General features: G+C 37.7%; 1 protein-coding gene across 2 annotated transcripts in view; it reads right to left on the bottom strand.

Moving 5' to 3' along the window:
• The window catches only part of TMEM38B (transmembrane protein 38B), a gene marked incomplete at its 5' end in the record, with an annotated part of 81032 nt that overhangs the window by 39179 nt on the left and 21793 nt on the right, over positions 1 to 20060 (bottom strand). The window contains 4 exons of one of the 2 annotated variants that reach the window (XM_080667949.1): positions 656 to 2505; positions 10113 to 10230; positions 14526 to 14613; positions 15430 to 15614. In XM_080667949.1, the coding sequence (XP_080524075.1) occupies positions 2311 to 2505; positions 10113 to 10230; positions 14526 to 14613; positions 15430 to 15614 (586 nt within the window). In that variant the 3' untranslated portion in view covers positions 656 to 2310. Of the gene's footprint in view, positions 1 to 655; positions 2506 to 10112; positions 10231 to 14525; positions 14614 to 15429; positions 15615 to 20060 lie in introns of those variants that run through there. The other variant, XM_080667950.1, reaches the window with a different exon arrangement.

The raw sequence follows: 20060 nt of genomic DNA, 5'->3' as shown, positions 1-20060 counted from the left end.
ATCTTTCTCCTAAGATCCTTGAACTGAAGGTTTTAGGAAGCTTGCATGGATTTTAAAAGTTTGTACCAATGTCCCATTTGGACAGTAATTATTTAGTACATACTCTATCAGTCAACACACCTGATGCGTTTTGAATGGGTAACTCAAGAAAACTTTTTTTTTTTAATATATTTTATTGATATTTCACAAAGAGGAAGGGAGAGGGATAGAGAGCTAGAAACATCGATGAGAGAGAAACATCGATCAGCTGCCTCCTGCACACCTCCCACTGGGGATGTGCCCGCAACCAAGTTACATGCCCTTGACCGGAATCAAACCCGGGACCCTTCAGTCCGCAGGCCGACGCTCTATCCACTGAGCCAAACCGGTTTCGGCAAGAAAACTTTTTTTATTTTTTTTTTATTTTATTGATTTTTTACAGAGAGGAAGGGAGAGGCATAGAGAGTTAGAAACATCGACGAGAGAGAAACATCGATCAGCTGCCTCCTGCACACCCCTTACTGGGGATGTGCCCGCAACCAAGGTACATGCCCTTGACTGGAATCGAACCTGTGACCCTTCAGTCCGCAGGCCGACGCTCTATCCACTGAGCCAAACTGGTCAGGGCAGAAAACTTTTTTTTTTTTTTAAATCATAAAATAATGTAATACTTCACTGGTGTTAAATAACTTATTTTAATAGCTTTGTCTTGAACACAAGTGTAAAACAAGATTTCTGCCATTTCAACTACAGTCAAACCCAAACTTCAAAACTAAGTCAACAATTAGTAACATGTTAATTTTGAAAAGTACAAGAATATCAAATGTAACAAACTCATATTTTAATGCCTTTTGTCACAATATTAAAAATAAATTTCTTAGTATACAAAAGCTATCAAAGGTCCTACCCCATCCCCCAAAAAAGTTTTTTAGCAAGTAAAAGTATAGTCCCTGCTGGTGTTTGTATTTGTTAAAAATGTTTTTAAACTTTTAATTTGAATGTGATTTGAGTTCTTCGCCATCCAAAAATGCTGGATACATACTAATTCTTTGCAGGTAGGCAGGTTCATAGTCTGGATAGAAGAAATGTCAGTCACAGAATTTTAAAATCATAACTGGACTTTTAAACTATAAAATAAAGCAAGAAAATCTAAAAGAAACCAGATACAATGTCATCAGTTTTCACTTAAGTGGACTACCATATGAGATTTTAGTTTCTGATTCTTGGTTAGCTGGTTACTGCCAAAGGCACAAGGACAATTCTCATAAGAGCTGAGCATTTTCGCATAAGGGTAATTATTTTTAATTTAAAATAAAATTAATAATACATGTACATACAGATTAAAATACAACACAAACACATAGTCAGAGACATTTCAACTAGATAACTAAAAAGTTCCCTTTAGAAAAGAGACATAAAGGGAAAATTTTTAAATTAAAATAATACTTTTTGTTGAATCATTAAGATGATACTACCATCAGTGTATTCAAACCAACTAAGATCAGAAAGAACATGTGAAATGCTGAAAATAATTTCTTCTACAGTTAAAAACAAATGAGTTTTAAGGAGAAAAAAATAGTGGCTTCTCAAATGAAACTTACAAAGCAAAACATAGGACTAGTAATTTATTAAAAATTATACCCCTGATTTTTTTTTTGAGAAGAAAGAAACGGTATAAACAAGGGCATGAAATAGATTTTGAGACTCATGCTAATACTCTGTTCTCACTGAAAAAAACTACTAGAAAAAAACTAATAAAATTTCAGATATTTCCATTTAATGTGGGCAAAATATACAATGTTTATATCTGAGATGTAAACTAGTAATTTACTTTCTTTGCAATATAAAGTGATTTAGGTAAAGTTTACTCTTCCCCATGTTCAAAATTAAACAGGAATTGTTTTCCATATCTAGAAATTATAATGGTAATGTGAAATAGAAGTTTAATTTTGCTAAACTAAAGCTCAAATAAATTTTAAAACATCTAAAGAAAACAAAAAGGACTTAATTTTTGTAATTTTGCAATGATAATAGGTTCACTTTCTCTAACACTGAAAAAATCTAGCCTGCTTTTATCAATATAAAACTATAAAATAACCACAATATTTTTATATAACTTAGAAGAACAATTTCACATGATACACTCACAACTCTGGAGAATTACAATCCAGAAAGGGATAGTCTCCCTGAAATAGAAAGAAGTTCTTTCTTTTTGTCACCTCCATTCCTTATGTGTAATCTTTATTTCACATCATTTACAATAGAAATACTTATCACAGTCTGCTAGGTAGATAAGAAATTTTTTTGCCTTCTAAAACTCATCAAGTAAATTTACTCAGTCTTCTTAGTGCCCTTCTTTTTAACTTTATCTGAAATAACAGCTGTAGACTTTGTGGTCGATGTGCTTATTTCACTTTTCTTTTCACATGGTAAGAACTGCTGCTGCCAGCCAAACAATATCCGACTTATTGTAGCCTCAAAAGGAGCAAAAGGCATAATAGGGGTCTCTGTAGTCATCATGATTATCTGGAAAAAAAGTTCAATTTTGAATTTAAATACAAATGTTTGCTCTCAAAGTAAAAGGGATAAGTAAAAAAATAGAGAAAAATTTCAAAATGTGTTCTTTTTTTATTGAGATGTAATCAACATCTAACATGCTAGTTTCAGGTGTACAACATATGATTCCATATATGTACATACTGCGAAATGATTATAATTAGTCTAGTTAACATCCATCATCATACATAGTTACAAAAAATTATTTCTTGTGATGAGAATTTTTAAGATCTACTCTTAGCAACCTTCAAATATGCAATATAGTTTTATTAACTATAGTCACCATGCCCAATAACTTACTTAATTTATAATTCCAAGTTTGTACCTTTTGACCCCCTTCACCTATTTGGCCCACCACCACACCCTGCCTCTGGCAACCACTAATCTCTCTCCTCTCTATCTATGAATTTGGTGTGTTTTCTTAATTTTCAGATTCTATATGTAAATGAGATTAAACTGTATTTGTCTTTCTCTGTCTTATTTCACCTAGCACAGTGATCGGCAAACTCATTAGTCAACAGAGCGGCAAACCGCAGTTTGCCGACCACTGACCTAGCATAATGTCCTCAAGGTCCATGCATGTTGGCACAAATGGCAAGATTTCACTCCTTTTTATGGTTGAATATTTCATTGTATACATATTCATCATATAGTCTTCACTCATCTTTTGATGGCCACTTAGGTTGTTGTCATATCTTGGCTACTGTAAACAATGCTGCAATGAACATGGGGTTGGCATATACTATTTTTGTTGTTGTGATTAAAATATATTTTTACTGATTTCAGAGAAGAAGGGAGAGGGAAAGAGAAACAGAAACATCAATGATGAGAGAAAATCATTGATCGGCTGTCTCCTGCCCACCCTCTACTCGCTATTGGGATCCAGCCTGAAACCTGGGCATGTGCCCTGACCAGGAATCGAACCCTGACCTCCTGGCATATATCATTTTTGACTTAGCATTTTCGTTTTCTTCTGATAAATACCAGAAGTAAAATGTTAAATCATATGGTAGTTCTATTTTTAATTTTCTGAGGAACTTCCACACTGTTATCCATAGTAGCTATACCAATTTACATTCCCACCAACAGTGAACAAGGTTCCCTTTTCTCCATATCCTCACCAAGACTTGTTATTTCTTGTCTTTTTTATAATAGCCATTCTAACAGGTGTGGGGTGACATCTCATTGTGGTTTTTATTTGCATTTCCCTGATATGATGTTGAGCATCTTTTCATGTACCTGTCGGCCATTTGTATCTCTTCTTTGTAAAGAAAAAAATCTATTTAGGTTCTTTGCCTAGCAAACAGCAACAGCTGGAATGCTACAGAGCAGAGCAGAGACTTCAATAGACAGGTTGAAGTTCAAGGCTAGGCAAGGTGAAACTGCCCAGAGATGCACTTCAGGTTTAAATTGAGATCCCAAAAGGGTCACATTCCAGAAGGCCAATCTGAAACAGAACAGCACTAACAAAGACTAAAAGTAGCCATCAAGAGGATTTAAATAATCTGCGCATTATACCTGGCTGCTAGAAAAATGTTGAATGTAGTCCCTGCCTTCATGTCATGACCTTACAGACTAGTCAGAGACAAGCAAGTAAATCAATAATTATAGAACAGTAAAGAGAAGTGCAGTAACAGAGGTTTGCCCAGAAATATTTAAGTACAAGATATAGATTTGGAAGTCATTACCATACAAGTAGAAGGTAAAGGCATGAATGTGAATGTGCTCATCTGGGGAGAATATAGTGAAAAAAAATCCAAATATAATGTTTACCTCCAAGTTTATTGGGCACTATCTAAGAAAAATTTCCTTACATTAAACTATTCTTTGGATTAAATACTTAGTACAGTAAGAGGTACTAGCAAAATTATTGACTTCATGGACTGTGAATAAAAGATAAAAGAATTCAGCTCTAGCCAGTTTGGCTCAGTGGATATAGTGTCGGCTGTGGACTGAAGGGTCCTGGGTTCAATTTTGGTCAAGAGTACGTACCTTGGTTGCATGCTTGATCCCCGGCCCTGGTCCGAGGAGTGTGTGGGAGGCAACCAATCAATATTGATGTTCCTCTCTCTGTCTCTCCCGCTCCCTTCCACTCTCTCTAAAAATCAATGAAAAAATATCCTCAGGTAAGGATTAACAAAAAAACAAAAGAATTCAGATAAAAACAATGGCCTACTGTCAGAAAAACAGCATTTTTTAAAACAATATACAAAAGAGAAGAATGCCAGGATCTAAAGTATTTCTTGAGAACGTGAACTATAATAAGTATTTTTCAAATCCAGTGTTTTAATAGAAGCTCTACTCCCAGTACAGTCATCACTCAGCCAAGAAGTATTGCCAACATCAGGAGTTATTACTGAAATAGACTCAGGAGGCTCAAGGGACGGGCTTCTGTGAATTCAGACTCTTAATAGGCCTTGATTCAGCAAGGTGATACAAATATAATAGTGAAAAATGGAATGACCCCTTATTCTTTTACAAACAAAATATAAAACTATCTCCTTATTTAGCAAACTATTAAAAGAAAAAGCATATTACCTAAATTGAATAACATCTGACTTCAAGTGACAGCCATATCCTAAATAAAAGAGTAATATGCAAATTGACCATCATTCCAACACAAGATGGCCACCCCCATGTAGTCAAAGATGGCTGCCCCATGCGGACACAAGATGGCCTGCAGGGGTGGGCAGTTGGGGGGGACCAGGCCTGCAGAAGTGGGCAGTTGGGGGGGACCAGGCCTGCAGAGGTGGGCAGTTGGGGAGGACCAGGCCTGCAGGGAAGGGCAGCTGGGGGGGACCAGGCCTGCAGGGAAGGGCAGTTGGGGCGGGACCAGGCCTGCAGGGGAGGGCAGTTGGGGGGACCAGGCCTGCAGTGGAGGGCAGTTGGGGGGGACCAGGCCTGCAGTGGAGGGCAGTTGGGGGGGACCAGGCCTGTAGGGGAGGGCAGTTAGGGGCAATCAGGCCAGCAGGGGAGCAGTTAGGCATTGATCAGGCTGGCAGGCGAGTGGTTAGAGGGTGATCAGGCTTGCAGGCAGAAGCAGTTAGTGGTAATCAAGCAGGCAGGCAGGTGAGTAGTTGGGAGCCAGCAGTCCTGGATTGTGAGAGGGATGTCTAACAGTTGACATCCCTCGAGGGGTCCCAGATTGGAGAGGGTGCAGGCTGGGCTGAGGGACACCCCCACCCCCGTGCATGAATTTCATGCACCGGGCTTCTAGTATTTTTATATATGGAAATGTAAAAGACTTAGAATATACAAAGAAACCCTGAAAACGAACAAAGTTGGGAGTACTTATATCACTTAAGGTGAAGACTTATTATAGGTATAGTTATTAAGAAAGTTTGGTATTGGCTAAGGATAGACATATAAAGCAATGGAACAGCACAGAGTCCAGAAAGAGACCCACACCAATTGTAAGACCAATTTACTTTCAACAAAGGTGCCAAGATAATTCAATGAGAGAAAGGATAGTCTTTTCAACCAATAGTGCTAAAACAACTTTATATTCAAACTAGAGGCCCGGTGCATGAAATTCGTGCACTCGGGGAAGGGGGTATCCAGCCTGGCCTGTGTCCTCTCACAGTGTGGGAGCCCCACGATCGATCTCCCCAAAGAGGTAGGCCCCACCCACCCATCTGGGGCTCCTTGATCGATTGCCCCAGAGGTAGGCCGGAGCCGGGGGTCCCGCCTCTGTGCCAGGCGGAGCTGCCGGGACCTTCCTCTGCGCCGCACATGCAGTGTCAAGTCCCTGCCCACCCATGTGTGCCTTGCCGCGCACGCAGCCCTGCCCACCCACATGCGCCTGCTGCACACGCAGCCTCCTGGTGATGGATTGTTACGGCATGAGGGCATCACGGCATGAGGGCATGATGACCACATAGGCTTTTATTAGTATAGATGAAAAAAATAACCTGACCCTTACCTCCTGCAAATTATAAAACTTAACTTGAGATGGCACACAATGCAATATACAGATCGTGTATCATAGAAATGTACACTTGAAACCTATATGATCCTATTAATAAATGTCACCCAATAAATTTAATAAAAATATTTTTAAAGAAATGGATCATAAACCTAAATGTAAAAACAGAAACAATAAAACTATAAGAAAAACAATGCAGGTGAAAAATCTTTACAACCTTGAGATATGGTAGAATATTTTAGCTAGGACACAAAAAAGCAGGACCATAAAGGGAAAATGATAAACTGAACTTCATCAAAATTAAAAACTTCAGCTCTTCTAATGACAATGCTAAGGAAATAAAAAAGGAAGCCACAAACTGGGAGAAAAATAATGGCTATATATATGTATCTCACAAAGGTCTGGTATCCTGAATATATAGAAAACTATTACAACTCAATAATAAGACAATCCAATTTTTAAGTAGGCAAATGATTTGAACAGATACTGCCTCAGAGATGATATATAAATGGTCAGTACGCACATGAAAAGATGCTCAACATCATTAGTTATAAGGAAAATGTAAATCAAAGTAACAATGAGATGCCACATACCCACTAAGATGACTCTAATGAAAAAGACAAGCATTGGCAAAGATGTGGTGAATTAGAACTCTCATATATTGCTGGTAGAAATGTAAAATGAAATTAGCCACTTTGGATAATTTCTCAAAGTTCCTCAAAAGATTAAATGTAGAATTACTATATGATCTAGTAACTCCATTCCTATATGATATACCCAAGAGAAATGTAACACATGTCCACACAAAAACTTGAATGTGAATGGTCATAGCTCATTTTCATATTGGCCAAAAAGTAAAAGAACCCAAATAGCTATCAAATGATGGATAAGTAAAATGTAGTACAATAAACCTTTGATTTTGCAGATTCAATTTAATGGACTTCAGATTTAACGGATAAAATTTCTGGTCCAAATGTCATAGGTGAAAATGCTTTTAACCAAGATTTGCTTATAATTAAATTAATAGGTTATTTTTTTGTGTTATTAATTCACTGTTATTTTTTAAATATATTTTTATTGGTTTCAGAGAGGAAGGAAGAGGGAGAGATAGAAGCATCAATAATGAGAGAGAATCACTGACTGGCTGCCTCCTGTATGCCCCACCTTGGGGATTGAGCCTGCAACACAGGCATATGCCCTGACCAGGAATCGAACCATGACCTCCTGGTTCATAGATTGACATTCAACCACTGAGCCACACTGGCCAGGCGATTCACTGTTATTTTTAACAAATTTTAGTGCATAGACCATATGTTGGAAAAAACACTGTAGTAATTTCACGGACATAAATAAATATTACATATCTATAACCATAATCTACATATTTAAATCCAAGAGTCACCTCGGTAAACAATGTTTGGCAAATGATTAGCACATGATCACACCACATCACGCACACTATAATTGGTTCTGTTGTTGCGTGGCATGACTTTCTGCAGCAGTTTTAACTCGTGCCTGCAGGCTGATGTCCCCATGTGCGCTAAGCCAAGCCCCAGCCGTGTTACTCACAGTGACTTATGAATGCATGCATTTACTAGACTAGACCTATTCGGTATAAATTTAAAATTACTGTAATACAAACAGAAACCTTTTCTGTAAAATGAAATTTTTCATACATACTTAATTTTAATTACACAAACATGTCTACATTAAGTGACAACAGGTAAACAAATTTGTCGATTTTTTAACATATGCATTTCTTATTATATAACAGACTTTTTCGACTTTAAAGGACAACCCCTCACTTGAATCAGTCCATTATATTGAGATTTTACTGTATATCCATGGGATGGAATATCATTTGGCAATAAAAAGGAATAACGTACTGATACATACAACACTGAGGAACCTCAAAATCCTTATGTTAAGTGAAAAAAAATCAGTCATAAGACCACATATTGTATGATTCCATTTACATAAAATATCATTATGGGTAAATTTATAACAGAAAGTAGATTAGTAGTTGCCTACAGCTGGGGGATTAAAGGAAAATGTGAAGTGACTGCTAATGAGTATGAGGTTTCTTTTTGGGGTGACAAAAATGTTCTAATGTGGTGATGGCTATACAACTCTGTGACTATAGTGAAAACCACTGAATTGTATACTTTATGGATTAATTGTATGGTATGTAAAATATATCTCAGTAGAGCTGTTACAAAGAAATACATACAGCCCCAAATTTGAGGACTGGAAGAGGAAGGCACATGTGAAGAGATGTTGCTTCAGATATCAAGTAATGCATTACTTGAATTACCACCACAGATCACTTCCATTGCAGAGACTACTGAAGGAGGAATAAATGATCCCTATAGTGGCTTGGTTCTTTCTAAGACATATATGTATGTAACATATACTGCTTCCTTTTAAGAATCCTGTAGATAAGCTTTAGCCAAAAATATCTAGGCTATGAAACAGCTATAAAATTTTTCTAGGCCTATATAGTAAACTTATTTTAAAATCAATTGCCTAGCTGTGAATAGTAAACAATCCTATATAATAATAAAAGGATAATATGCAAATCAACCAAACAGCTGAATGACCGGTCACTGTGACGTGCACTGACCCCCAGAGGGCAGATGCTCAACACAGGACCTGCCCCCTGGTGGTCAGTGCACTCCCACAGGGGGAGCGCCACTCAGCCAGAAGCTGGGCTCATGGCTGGCGAGAGCAGCGGCAGTGGCAGGAGCCTCCCTTGCCTCTGTGGCAGCGCTAAGGATGTCCGACTGCTGGCTTAGGCCCACTAAGCAGGGGGGTGGGGGGTGGGGGGGGAACAGGCCTAAGCCGGCAGTCGGACATCCCCCGAGGGCTCCCAGACTGTGAGAGGGCGCAGGCCAGGCTGAGGGACCCCCCCCCCAACCGAGTGCATGAATTTCGTGCACCAGGCCTCTAGTATCTACTAATGGTAAGAAAAACAATAATCAGAATTAGCCTCATGATACAGCTACAAATAGAATTCATAGGATGTGTCAGACGACGTAATAGAATGGCACACATCATCTCCAATCCTCTCAACAATCATACAATGAAAATGAGGAAATCGGGATTTAGAGACAGTAAGTGACTTGCCCATTCAGGGATTAGAGAGTAAAGCTAGGTGTGAACTTAAGACAACCTGTCTCAAAAAACGGTGATCTTATATCATACTATCTCCTATCTTCAAGAATGAATAAAGCTTCAAACCAGACAATAAACAATAGAAGAGATTGACCACAAATGTCCTAATATGAAATTTCTAAATTTTAAAGTTCAAAAGAACCTCAGAGAACATCTACCCAAGTACCTCATTTTCCAAATGAGATGACACTGTCTCTGCAGTCTCTCATCAGCCTTGGCTATTTTCACTACTCTCTGGCCTCTACTATATTCTGAGGCTATCTGCAAGTCTTTCCCGGTAGCCTCAGCATAAATCACATGAGGAATCAGGAGAGATAAGTTTCAGAAAGTCATGGATTTGCTGAATAAATTCCCCAAAGTTCATCACTTTAGACTGTAATAACAATAAAAAATAAATGTTCCTGTTACATGCCTCATATGCAGAATTCTGATTACACAGAATCTGTAATACTGATTTATTGCTACTTTGAACTCTTACCTTTGTGACCACAAGAAACATAGTATAGAGGAACACAAGATCATGCCTTGATATTGACAGGTGCTCAGTGTGCTGGAATGTGAAGATAATTGACCCCAGCAGGGTTACCTTGGCAGGACTGAAAACAAAAAAAACACTTTAAGTCAGTAAGTAATTAACATGATCTATGTCTATATTTCTCAAAGAGTACTCTACAAAATACTAATTTAATGAGTTATTAATAGATATAACACAAAAATGAGCCCTGTGAAATGCTAAGTTATATAAAACTAAATAAATACCTTTCTTCACAGCATAAAGTATCATAGATTTTAGAATGTTCATACATATTGTGACTCTCTGATAGAGTACATTTCTTTATGCAATATTTCTGGAACATATTTGACCACGTAACACTTTCTCACAAAGGATCTGGAAGTCCCATGTTTGTCAGCATAATTTGGGACAAGTAGATTAGTCCTGAAAAACCTTATAATGCTAAACAGACTTCTTGGATGGAATGGAGGAAGTAAAAGAAAGCACCCATTTGTAGTATTTTCTCATTTCCATTGTGTAAATATTCCCATCACAACCAACTTCAGGCTGCTATGTAAAGAGAAGAGAGATACACAATTGGCTCTCATAAAACAATATGAGCTTGCTCCAGCACATTACTTAGCTAACTCCATCACAGAATATTTGCATTAGCTAATATCCTAATAAATTAATGCTGAACAGTTCAAGTCTACTAGTATAAGATGTTAATCTACAAATAAGAAGCACTACTTTAATGTCATATGTTTGCCACATATTTAAAGCATATCTCAGTAACAGATCATTATCTAGCCCTTTATGATGACTAGAAAAAGATAAATAATAAACTTAGAATGTAAAAGTCCCTATCAGCCATTTTATGAAAAATTGGTTAATTTCATTATTACAAGCTAAGAATTGAGTTCAAAACAGGGTTAGGTTTGGGCAACAGGGGTTTGGACTTTGCTTAACAATGATCGGGCAGCATTCCTGTTTTGGAAAAGTAGTCTCTAAAACTTTTTACTGTGTATCCAGCCCTATTGGTAAAAAAGTATTTAAGACACTCCCTAAAATATATTTATCAATTAATTCGTAAATTATATAAATGTACAAGTGTTATTATAAAATGTACAGCAAATTGGTATTTTAACAAGTTGAGATAAAAAACAAATGAATGTAGGTTTGTCTTCATGTCTTTTTGCTACTCTTTGTTTCTAATAATTTGGTGTCTGTACTATAGTGCCTCATCCTGGGCATCCTCTAGGGCACACATATTCCATTCTGCATTGGGTTCTCTTAAAAGCATATATCCAGAAGCAATGGATCTGAGGAAAATGATTGTAGACAATAAATTGGAGCAGGAAATTGGAAAAGGGCTGGGCTTTAGGAAAAAGTCAATGAGGTTGATTAGGAAGGTCAGGAAGCATTTAGGAAATTCTTATAGTAGTTTCCTGTGAAATAGTAAATAAGCTATCTGCTTCCAAAATACAGTGGTGGGATAGGCATAGAATAACAGTTATAGGCATTCTCATTCCAAAAGGGAACAAAAACACAGCAGAATAAAGTGGTCACTGTCCTACACAAGTTCAAAATCCAGCAGGGCAAATTCCATTAGGTTTTGAGGCCTGAGAGCAATCCTCAATGGCTTGAAGTTGTGTCCTCTAAGTCCTCAGTTCCAACCTCTGCACTCAGGGCTCTGGCCTTTACAGCCTGTGTGCCTGGCCTCAGACCTCTAGGCCCATAGCCTCACCTTAAAATAATTCTTGCTTTTCCTTGAAGGGTAGCACATGTTTGCAGCTGAGCAGTTTTATCAGCCTGTTTCCTGCCTGTAGAATGTTAGGAGTCTGACAGCCTTCTTTTATTTCATCTTATCTCTGTCCCTTTCAGTCCAAGCTGGCAATGTTTCTGCTGAAATAACATTTTCAAAGACCTTATGGGTCTCCTGTGTATGACACAGGAATCCATGCCATTAGTCAAAATGGTCCTTTACAAATCCCATCTCTAGTCCTGCTTTCTGTTATGATAGCTGAATGGATCCATGTGTCCCAAGCCTAATCTCTTTTAACACTAGCAAAAATTATCCAGCAACACCCTTGACTTTCTCTCCACTGCAGGCTTTCCTAAGAACAAGTCTACTAATTTTATCATCTTTTCCAGCCTGGATTGGCTGAGAATTTCCTAAATCATCAAGTCTTGGTTTCTTTATTTAGCAGTTAGTCCCTCAAGTCAAATCTTTCTCTTACACTTTATTATAAGCAGCAAGGAAAACCTAGTCCAGAACTTCAACACTTTGCTTCTACATCTCCTCAGCTAACGAACCAAGTTCATTGCTTACATGTTATGCTTTCCACAATTCAGCTAAGTTTTCTGCCACTATCTACGGTAACTGTATCATCTCTCCAGTTTCTAATATCATGTTCCCCATTTCCTTCAGAGCCCTCACCAGCACCTCTAACATTCATATATCTACCAACATTCTGTTTATAACAATATATGTATTCTCTAAGACCACATAGGTTTTCTCTGCTATGCAAAAGTATTTGGTAATATATATATGAAAACTTAAGTATATGCACACAATCACAAAATATCATAATGGACAAAAATATCTTAATTGCCTGACAAATTGTCAATCATTTCATTCATCTAATATTTATTGTCTACTATATGGTAGATGCTTGGGATACAAAAGCAAAAAAAAAATCCCTGTCCTTGGCATCTTGTATTCTTTGAAGGAAGTGGGGTGGGGAGGAGAAGCCAAGGGGAGAGGAGAATAAACACAATGAGTAAGTAAATGACAGAATATGATAAATGCTATGTGAAAAAAAGAATAATAGAGGGAAATGCTCCCATTTTAATCAGGGTAATCCTCACTGAGGTGAGCTTTGAGAAAATACTTTGAACAAAGTAGATAGGGAAGTAGCAACCTGAGAAAAAAGATTCTAGGCAAAGAGAAAAGCTAGTGTAAACCAGACCACACGAGGCTTTTTCAAGTACAGAGTGTAGTGAACAAGGGAGAGAAGAATAAGAGATAAAGTCAAAGCAAATTGGGTGTGGGGGAGAGACAGATCTTGGAGGGCCTTATAGGCCATTCCAGGGAGTTACTGCAAGGTTTTCAACAGAGGAGAAACATAATTTGATTTTGGTTTTAAAGTCCCAAGAAATGGCTTATAAAAGTATTTCAAGGCATGCACTCAAAATGAGAAAAATTTCCCCTTAATTACTCTAATGCCTTATTTATAACTTATCATCATCAAAAACCTTCTTTGTTCTATTTCTGAACTGCCTCAATTCAAGCTTTAAGGAGTACTTTCCAAGTTATATATACTGGAATTTGTTGGTTCCAAACATACCTCACCACCCATACTGCTTCTCCACCTTCATTTTTAATCCATTCTAATGAGCTTATTTTCACATGAAGTCTTTCCTTGCCTTGCTTATTATGGCCACTATTCGCTAAACCTTTCCCTTCCTGAATTGTGGGAACAGAAACTGTACTTCTCTGTTTCATTTTCAGGTACATTAGAAATACATTTGTGACTTATTTAATACTGGGTCAGTGTCATTAAAGAATATCTAACAATTAGATTTTCTTAAGTGGACACAAAAGGTAGTATGCATCCAACAAGTATAGAGTGGGTTATTTCCTCTAATCTTTTTCTTATTGTTATGTACAATTAAACTCGACTTTCATTTTTTTTTTTATATATATTATTGATTTTTTACAGAGAGGAAGGGATAGGGAGAGAAAGTTAGAAACATTGATGAGAGAGAAACATCAATCAGCTGCCTCCTGCACACCTCCCACTGGGGATGTGCCCGCAGCCAACGTACATGCCCTTGACCAGAATTGAACCCGGGACCCTTGAGTCCGCAGGCTGATGCTCTATCCACTGAGCCAAACCGGCTAGGGCTCGACTTTCATTTTTAAAGCAACTAATAGGGCTTTATGACAATGCTTTGTTTTGTTCTCTTAAACTTGACATTTTACTAACAGAACTATGTAAATTTGAAATCTGGGTGATTTCATTAATGAAAATACCAAGAGCCTGCAACTGATTCATTTTCATTTAGAGAAGTCTGTGCCTATGTAATTCTCTGTCCATAAATTCATACTCCTCTCACAATTCTATAACAATCTAGAAATTTTTGTTTTATTTTATTTCCTAAGGAAAGAAACCCACAAATAAATGAATCAATATATATTTTTAAAACTACATTTGAGAGAGCAGTCTTTTTGAAAGAATAAAGTTTCCTGGTTTTCTTCCCATTATCATCACTATTTATTTTTTTCGCCTATATTTCATCCATATCTAGAATCCACAAAATGTTTTTAAAAGTAAGTTTGGTGGGATCTAAGGTTAAAAAGCCAGGTTCTCAGCACAGTTTATACCAACTCACTAGGACATCTTCATCCATTCATCAGCTTGTGGTTTCCAACCTCCTTTTACCAACAGCTCAAAGTTTGTGATAATGCTACCACCTGCACCTGAAAATAAGAAAATAAAACAAGAATGTTTAGCCAAATTTTCTAGAGAAATATTTAAAACAAAGCCGTAATTTTACTTCCTGACTTAAAATCCCGAGAGGATCCCCAAAACGTAATTTTGGGGAAGAAAAAAAGTTGCCTTGTACATTAATGGTACTGACACTATTGCAATTCTTCCCTTTCAGCATATGGCAACTGTCTATTGTCCAATAATTAAATTAAAATTGGGTCCTTAGGCACAGAGATGTGGCTAGAGGTTTGTTTCAGACCTGAAAAATAAAATCCTCTGTTTTACTATTTCCTTCCCTGATATTAGTTTTAGGTGAAATACACTATAATAGGAGATTAGAGAAATTTGTTCAATTCCTACATACAAAAGAACTCAACAATAAAGGTAAATAATGCAAAGTAAACATGAACCCATAATCAATCATATTTACCATTTCCAGTTATTCAGAATTTTAAAAAACACGCAATTTTTTTTTACATGCAACACATAATTTCTTATGTAAACTTGGTTTATTTATGATGGCACTACACCTTAATTAATTATGAATCCCTCCGGTTCTGGGGCTGCTAACGAAACCAATCATAAAAATTTTATATTGTAAGACAGTTGGGCTCAAAATAATGGCTGATGTACTAGTGAAAAGTGCTAGTTTTGAATTAACTTTAGTAGTTAACAGGAACAAGGCTTCCATCCTCCGAAAAGACATTATTGAAGTATATGGTCCTCATTAATATAACTAGAGAACTGTTCAGTAGTTGTAGTACACCAATAACAGAACATTTATGAACATATACTGTTAATATTACCTCGGGCCCATCCAATAGCTATCATGACTATCCAGCCATTTTTGTAATGGCTATTAGCATGTGTGACTCCACCTACTATTTTCCAAGTTCTGGTCACTTCCTTCATTCCTGCAGCCAAGAGTTGAACAGGTAGGAAAGAGTAGCCCTGGGAAACTAGGTCACATGGGCAAAAAAAAACAATATACCTGAAATTAAAATTTAAATATTTTTATAAATGGAATCAGAACAGAAATAACAATACAGCTTATCAGCAATAACAATTTGGCAAAACACAACGAACATAAATATAAATTCCATATAAACATGGAATTTTACTTTAAGAAGACTACAGATTGAGTAGAATCCAATTTTTTAAAAATCCCATGAAATACATATAATAATCTGCCAAAAAGTCATGGTCCGAGGGAAATTTCATCTTGTTTGGACTTCTGAATACTCTATATATGCAATAAGTATTTATTGAGTTCCTAATTTGTGCCTATACTCTTCTAGAAGCTAAGTACTGAATCCACTAAAAAAATAAAACAAATGTATAATCACTTTAGGGTAAGGGCTCCTCTAAGTAGAGTGCCTTTTTCTCTAGGAAAGCGGAGCAAGGACTGCATTTCAACGCCCTAACATCTTCACCTGCACCCCTTTGTGCAGTACATAAACTGCAACCTATACAAGAAAGGTCACAGCTCTCAAGGAGACAGATTTGTATTAAGGAAAAACATGTTCTCATACAGCTGAAAGAATATGAAGCTTGTTCTTCAATTCAGTTGAGTAAGATTAAGTTTTAACCAATTAAATTGTGATACTAGTTTAAGATAATTCACTCCTCCTCAGGTGAATTATTTTTTGAAGCTTCATTTGTTCTAAGCATCTGTTCAAACAGTTTAGCAGTAGTATTAAATTGGAAAACACTCTGCATTCCCCCGCCCCATTCCTAAAAATACTCTCTAGCTAGCAATTTTGTGCTTAAAGCAGAACGTATCTTCTTTCTAACGGAGTGGTATGGAATACACTGTATGAAAGAAGTATTATATTTCTTAAAAAAGAAGTTGATAATCTTATTGCAATTCATGATTCATAAAGTAAGAATTCCCAAAACTATGCATGGAATATGAAAGCTATTTGCCAAAATACTGCTTCAGAGACCCTACACAAGATGCCATGGTTTGTTCAGCCTGAGGCATTCTTCCTTCTTTATCTCCACCTATCAATTCCTTCTAATTCTTCAAGGTCCCATTCAAATAGTACCATATACACTGACTCTGGGAGTTTTGTTTTATTTAATATTCTCAGCTCAGACTAAATTCTAATGGCTCTGTACAGCTAAAACAATTGGTTCCTATAACTAAACATAGATCCCTCTTAATACACTTTCCTTTATAATACACAGGGTGGGGCAAATGTAGGTTTACAATTGTTCGTATAGAAAATAATATAATAATCCTATCTAATAAAAGAGTAATATGCAAATTGACCATACCTCAGCTACACCCACAAGCCACGCCCACCAGCCACGCCCAACAGCCAATCAGGAGGGGATATGCAAATAAACCCAACCAAGATGGCTGCAGCCACTGAGAGCAGAAGGGAGGCTTGGGTTTCCCTGGCAATGGAGGAAGCCAAGCTTTCCACACACGCTGGCCCGCCCACTCCAGGCTACAAAGTTTCAATTATAGAAGATAAATAAATCCCAATAGAAATGGCGGCAGCCACAGAGCTGGAGAGAGCAGGAGGCTAGGGTTGCCCGCAGCGATGGAGAAAGCCAAGCTTCTGCAGCCCTGGCCTGCTTTTGCTTTCACTTAAGGCTACAAAGTTTCAATTATAGGAGATACATAAATCCCAACAGAAATGGCTGCCGCCACAGGACGAGCAGAAGGCTTGGCTCCACTCCAGGCTACAAAGTTTCAATTGTAGAAGATAAATAAATCCCAGATCCCAGGGCCTCCGCTTGGGTTGCCAGGGGGCGTGGCCGGCCTGCAAACCACCACGGGCCCCTCGCCCAGGCCGTCCCACACCCCAAGGGAACCCCCACTCTGATCTGGGACACCCTTCAGGGCAAATCAGCTGGCCCCCACCCATGCACCAGGCCTCTATCTTATCTAATAAAAGAGTAATATGCAGATTGACCATCACTCCAACACACAAGATGGCTGCCCCCATGTGGTCAAAGATCCTGCCATGTGGACACAAGATGGCCACCACAAGATGGCCAGCAGGGGAAGGCAGTTGGGAGGGACCAGGCCTGCAAGGAAGGGCAGTTAGGGGTGATCAAGCCTGCTGGGGAGGGCAGTTAGGGGTCACCCGGCCAGCAGAGGAGGGAAGTTGGGGGTGACTGGGTCTGCAGGGAAGGGCAGTTGGGGGGGAACCCAGGCCTGCAGGGGAGAGCAGTTAGGGGTGATCAAGCCTGCAGGGGAAGGAAGTTAGGGGCAAACAAGCTGGCAGGGGAGCAGTTAGGCATCAATCAGGCTGGCAGGGGAGTGGTTAGGGGGTGATCAGACTGGAAGGCAGAAGCGGTTAGGGGCAATCAGGAAGGCAAGCAGGTGAGCAGTTGGGAGCCAGCAATCCTGGATTGTGAGAGGGGTCCCAGATTGGAGAGGGTGCAGGCCTGGCTGAGGGACACCCCCCCCCCCCCCCGCCGTGCACGAATTTCGTGCACTGGGCCTCTAGTCTATATATAAAAGCCTAAGTGACCGAACGACCAAACGACTGAATGACTGATTCCTATTATGCACACTGACCACCAGGGGGCAGACGTTCAACGCACAGGATTGGGCTCCCTCCTGCCTGGATCGGGCCTGTAGGGATCGGGCCAAAACCAGCTATCCAACATCCCCCTGGGGTCCCGGATTGCGAGAGGGTGCAGGCCAGGCCAAGGGGCCCCACCGGTGCACAAATCCGTGCACTGGGCCTCTAGTAATTAAATAATAATACAAGAAATAAACTCTGTGTTTTGTGTACTCACAGCTGTAAACCTCCTTTTGCTATACCCTATATCGAGGCTGCAATTCTCATTATAATAGACTTTAGATGGCAGGAATAATTCATCTTGTTATCCCCTCACCTAAATCTCAGCACAATGAAAAGTAGTCCTGAATTAAATCATTTATTAACAGTTAATCTTCAGGCAAAATACAAAATATATCAAATCAAAGAATAAGTTGATAATTAAAAATTTTGAGAGAAAGGAATAACTACCTGAGATAGTAAAAATCTTTTTAAAAATAACTGGTATGTTTTAAAAATTTTATATGTTCATATAATATTTTGAAAGCCTCTATACACCTCTCTCTTTAAATATAGAACAAATTTCTAAGAAGTTAGTTAGATATTAGAGGGAGAAATGAGTTACACTTAAATACGCAATTTTAAAATGTATTTTTAAATAAAATTAAAATATTTTGGTATCCACTGTAGACCAGATTAAGAAAGGGGGATTTGGTTTCTAAATTAAACATTCAAACAAACAACAAAAACAAAAATACAAATGACACCACTTTCATTCTCTACACGGAGACTATCTTCAACAAATTAGAAACCTGTAAGAGCAATCTTGGTCTTTTTACATTCAACTATGTAACATTATGACATACAATCCAAAATTTGCAATTATTGCTATTTTTAATAAATAAGTATTCCATTTAATCATGTATCTCTAAAGTATACCTATAATAAGCTAACATTTAAAACAGGAAATAGTCCTTATTTCAAGTGTAAGCAGTCACAGGGCAAAAGAACAATTGTTTATTGTGCTCAGTACACTTATAAGTAAACATATCTGACTAAGGGTTCCTTAAACAACCATTCCTACTCTATAACACAAGCTAGCTTTTTAAAATTTCTTTAACGAAACACTCAACCAATACTCATTAAGCAATCATTATGTCCCTCCTTCTGTAAAAATGATAATTTCACCTTTAACTAAAATTTTCACATCTAAAAAACTTTTAACTTGTAAAGTGCCTATGGAAAACATATCCGAAAAGAAGAAATGGAACATACTGAGTAAGAAATGGAACAAAAGGGAAACTGATTTCTCATCCTTTTTTTTCTTCTCATCAACTTTCAAGTCATTTCAATTAATGACGAGGAAAAAATGACAAAGAATAGTGCTAAGTAATAAAAGTTAATCTGAAACAGGATACAAACAGAATGCTAAGCCACTGAAAAATGAAAACTAAACCAATTTAAGTAAAGATTAAAATAGAAATTAGGTTAATACCAAGAGTTGAGCAGAGAGAAGCTTCCCATGGTTAGCCACTGAGAACTCTGTAACCAAGCCAAAACAGAACTATAAACTAAATACAGTTCAAATTAGCACAACAGGACACCTTTGTTTCTGCTCTTATTACTCTAAAAATAATAATAACCTTATATGAATTGAAAAAGACTATTGCAGAATGGCAGACCTATAAAACTACATATTTCCGTGTATTTTTCCTCATAAAAATGCAGTTATGAAAATATGCAATATATAATAGATATTTGAAGTTTAAAGAAAACAAACAGGGATACAAAAATCAACACACAGAAAAATTACAACATGTTTATTTCCCCCAGAAACAGTTTCAAAAGGAAAAATCCTATGAAAGTGCATACTGTCCTCCCAACAGTTGTTTCCCTTTGCCAGTAGATGGTGC

The sequence above is a fragment of the Plecotus auritus genome, assembly GCF_963455305.1.
Source record: "Plecotus auritus genome assembly, chromosome: 5".
In the NCBI taxonomy this organism is placed as follows: Eukaryota; Metazoa; Chordata; class Mammalia; order Chiroptera; family Vespertilionidae; genus Plecotus; species Plecotus auritus.
This window is presented reverse-complemented; position numbering and strand designations above follow the sequence as displayed.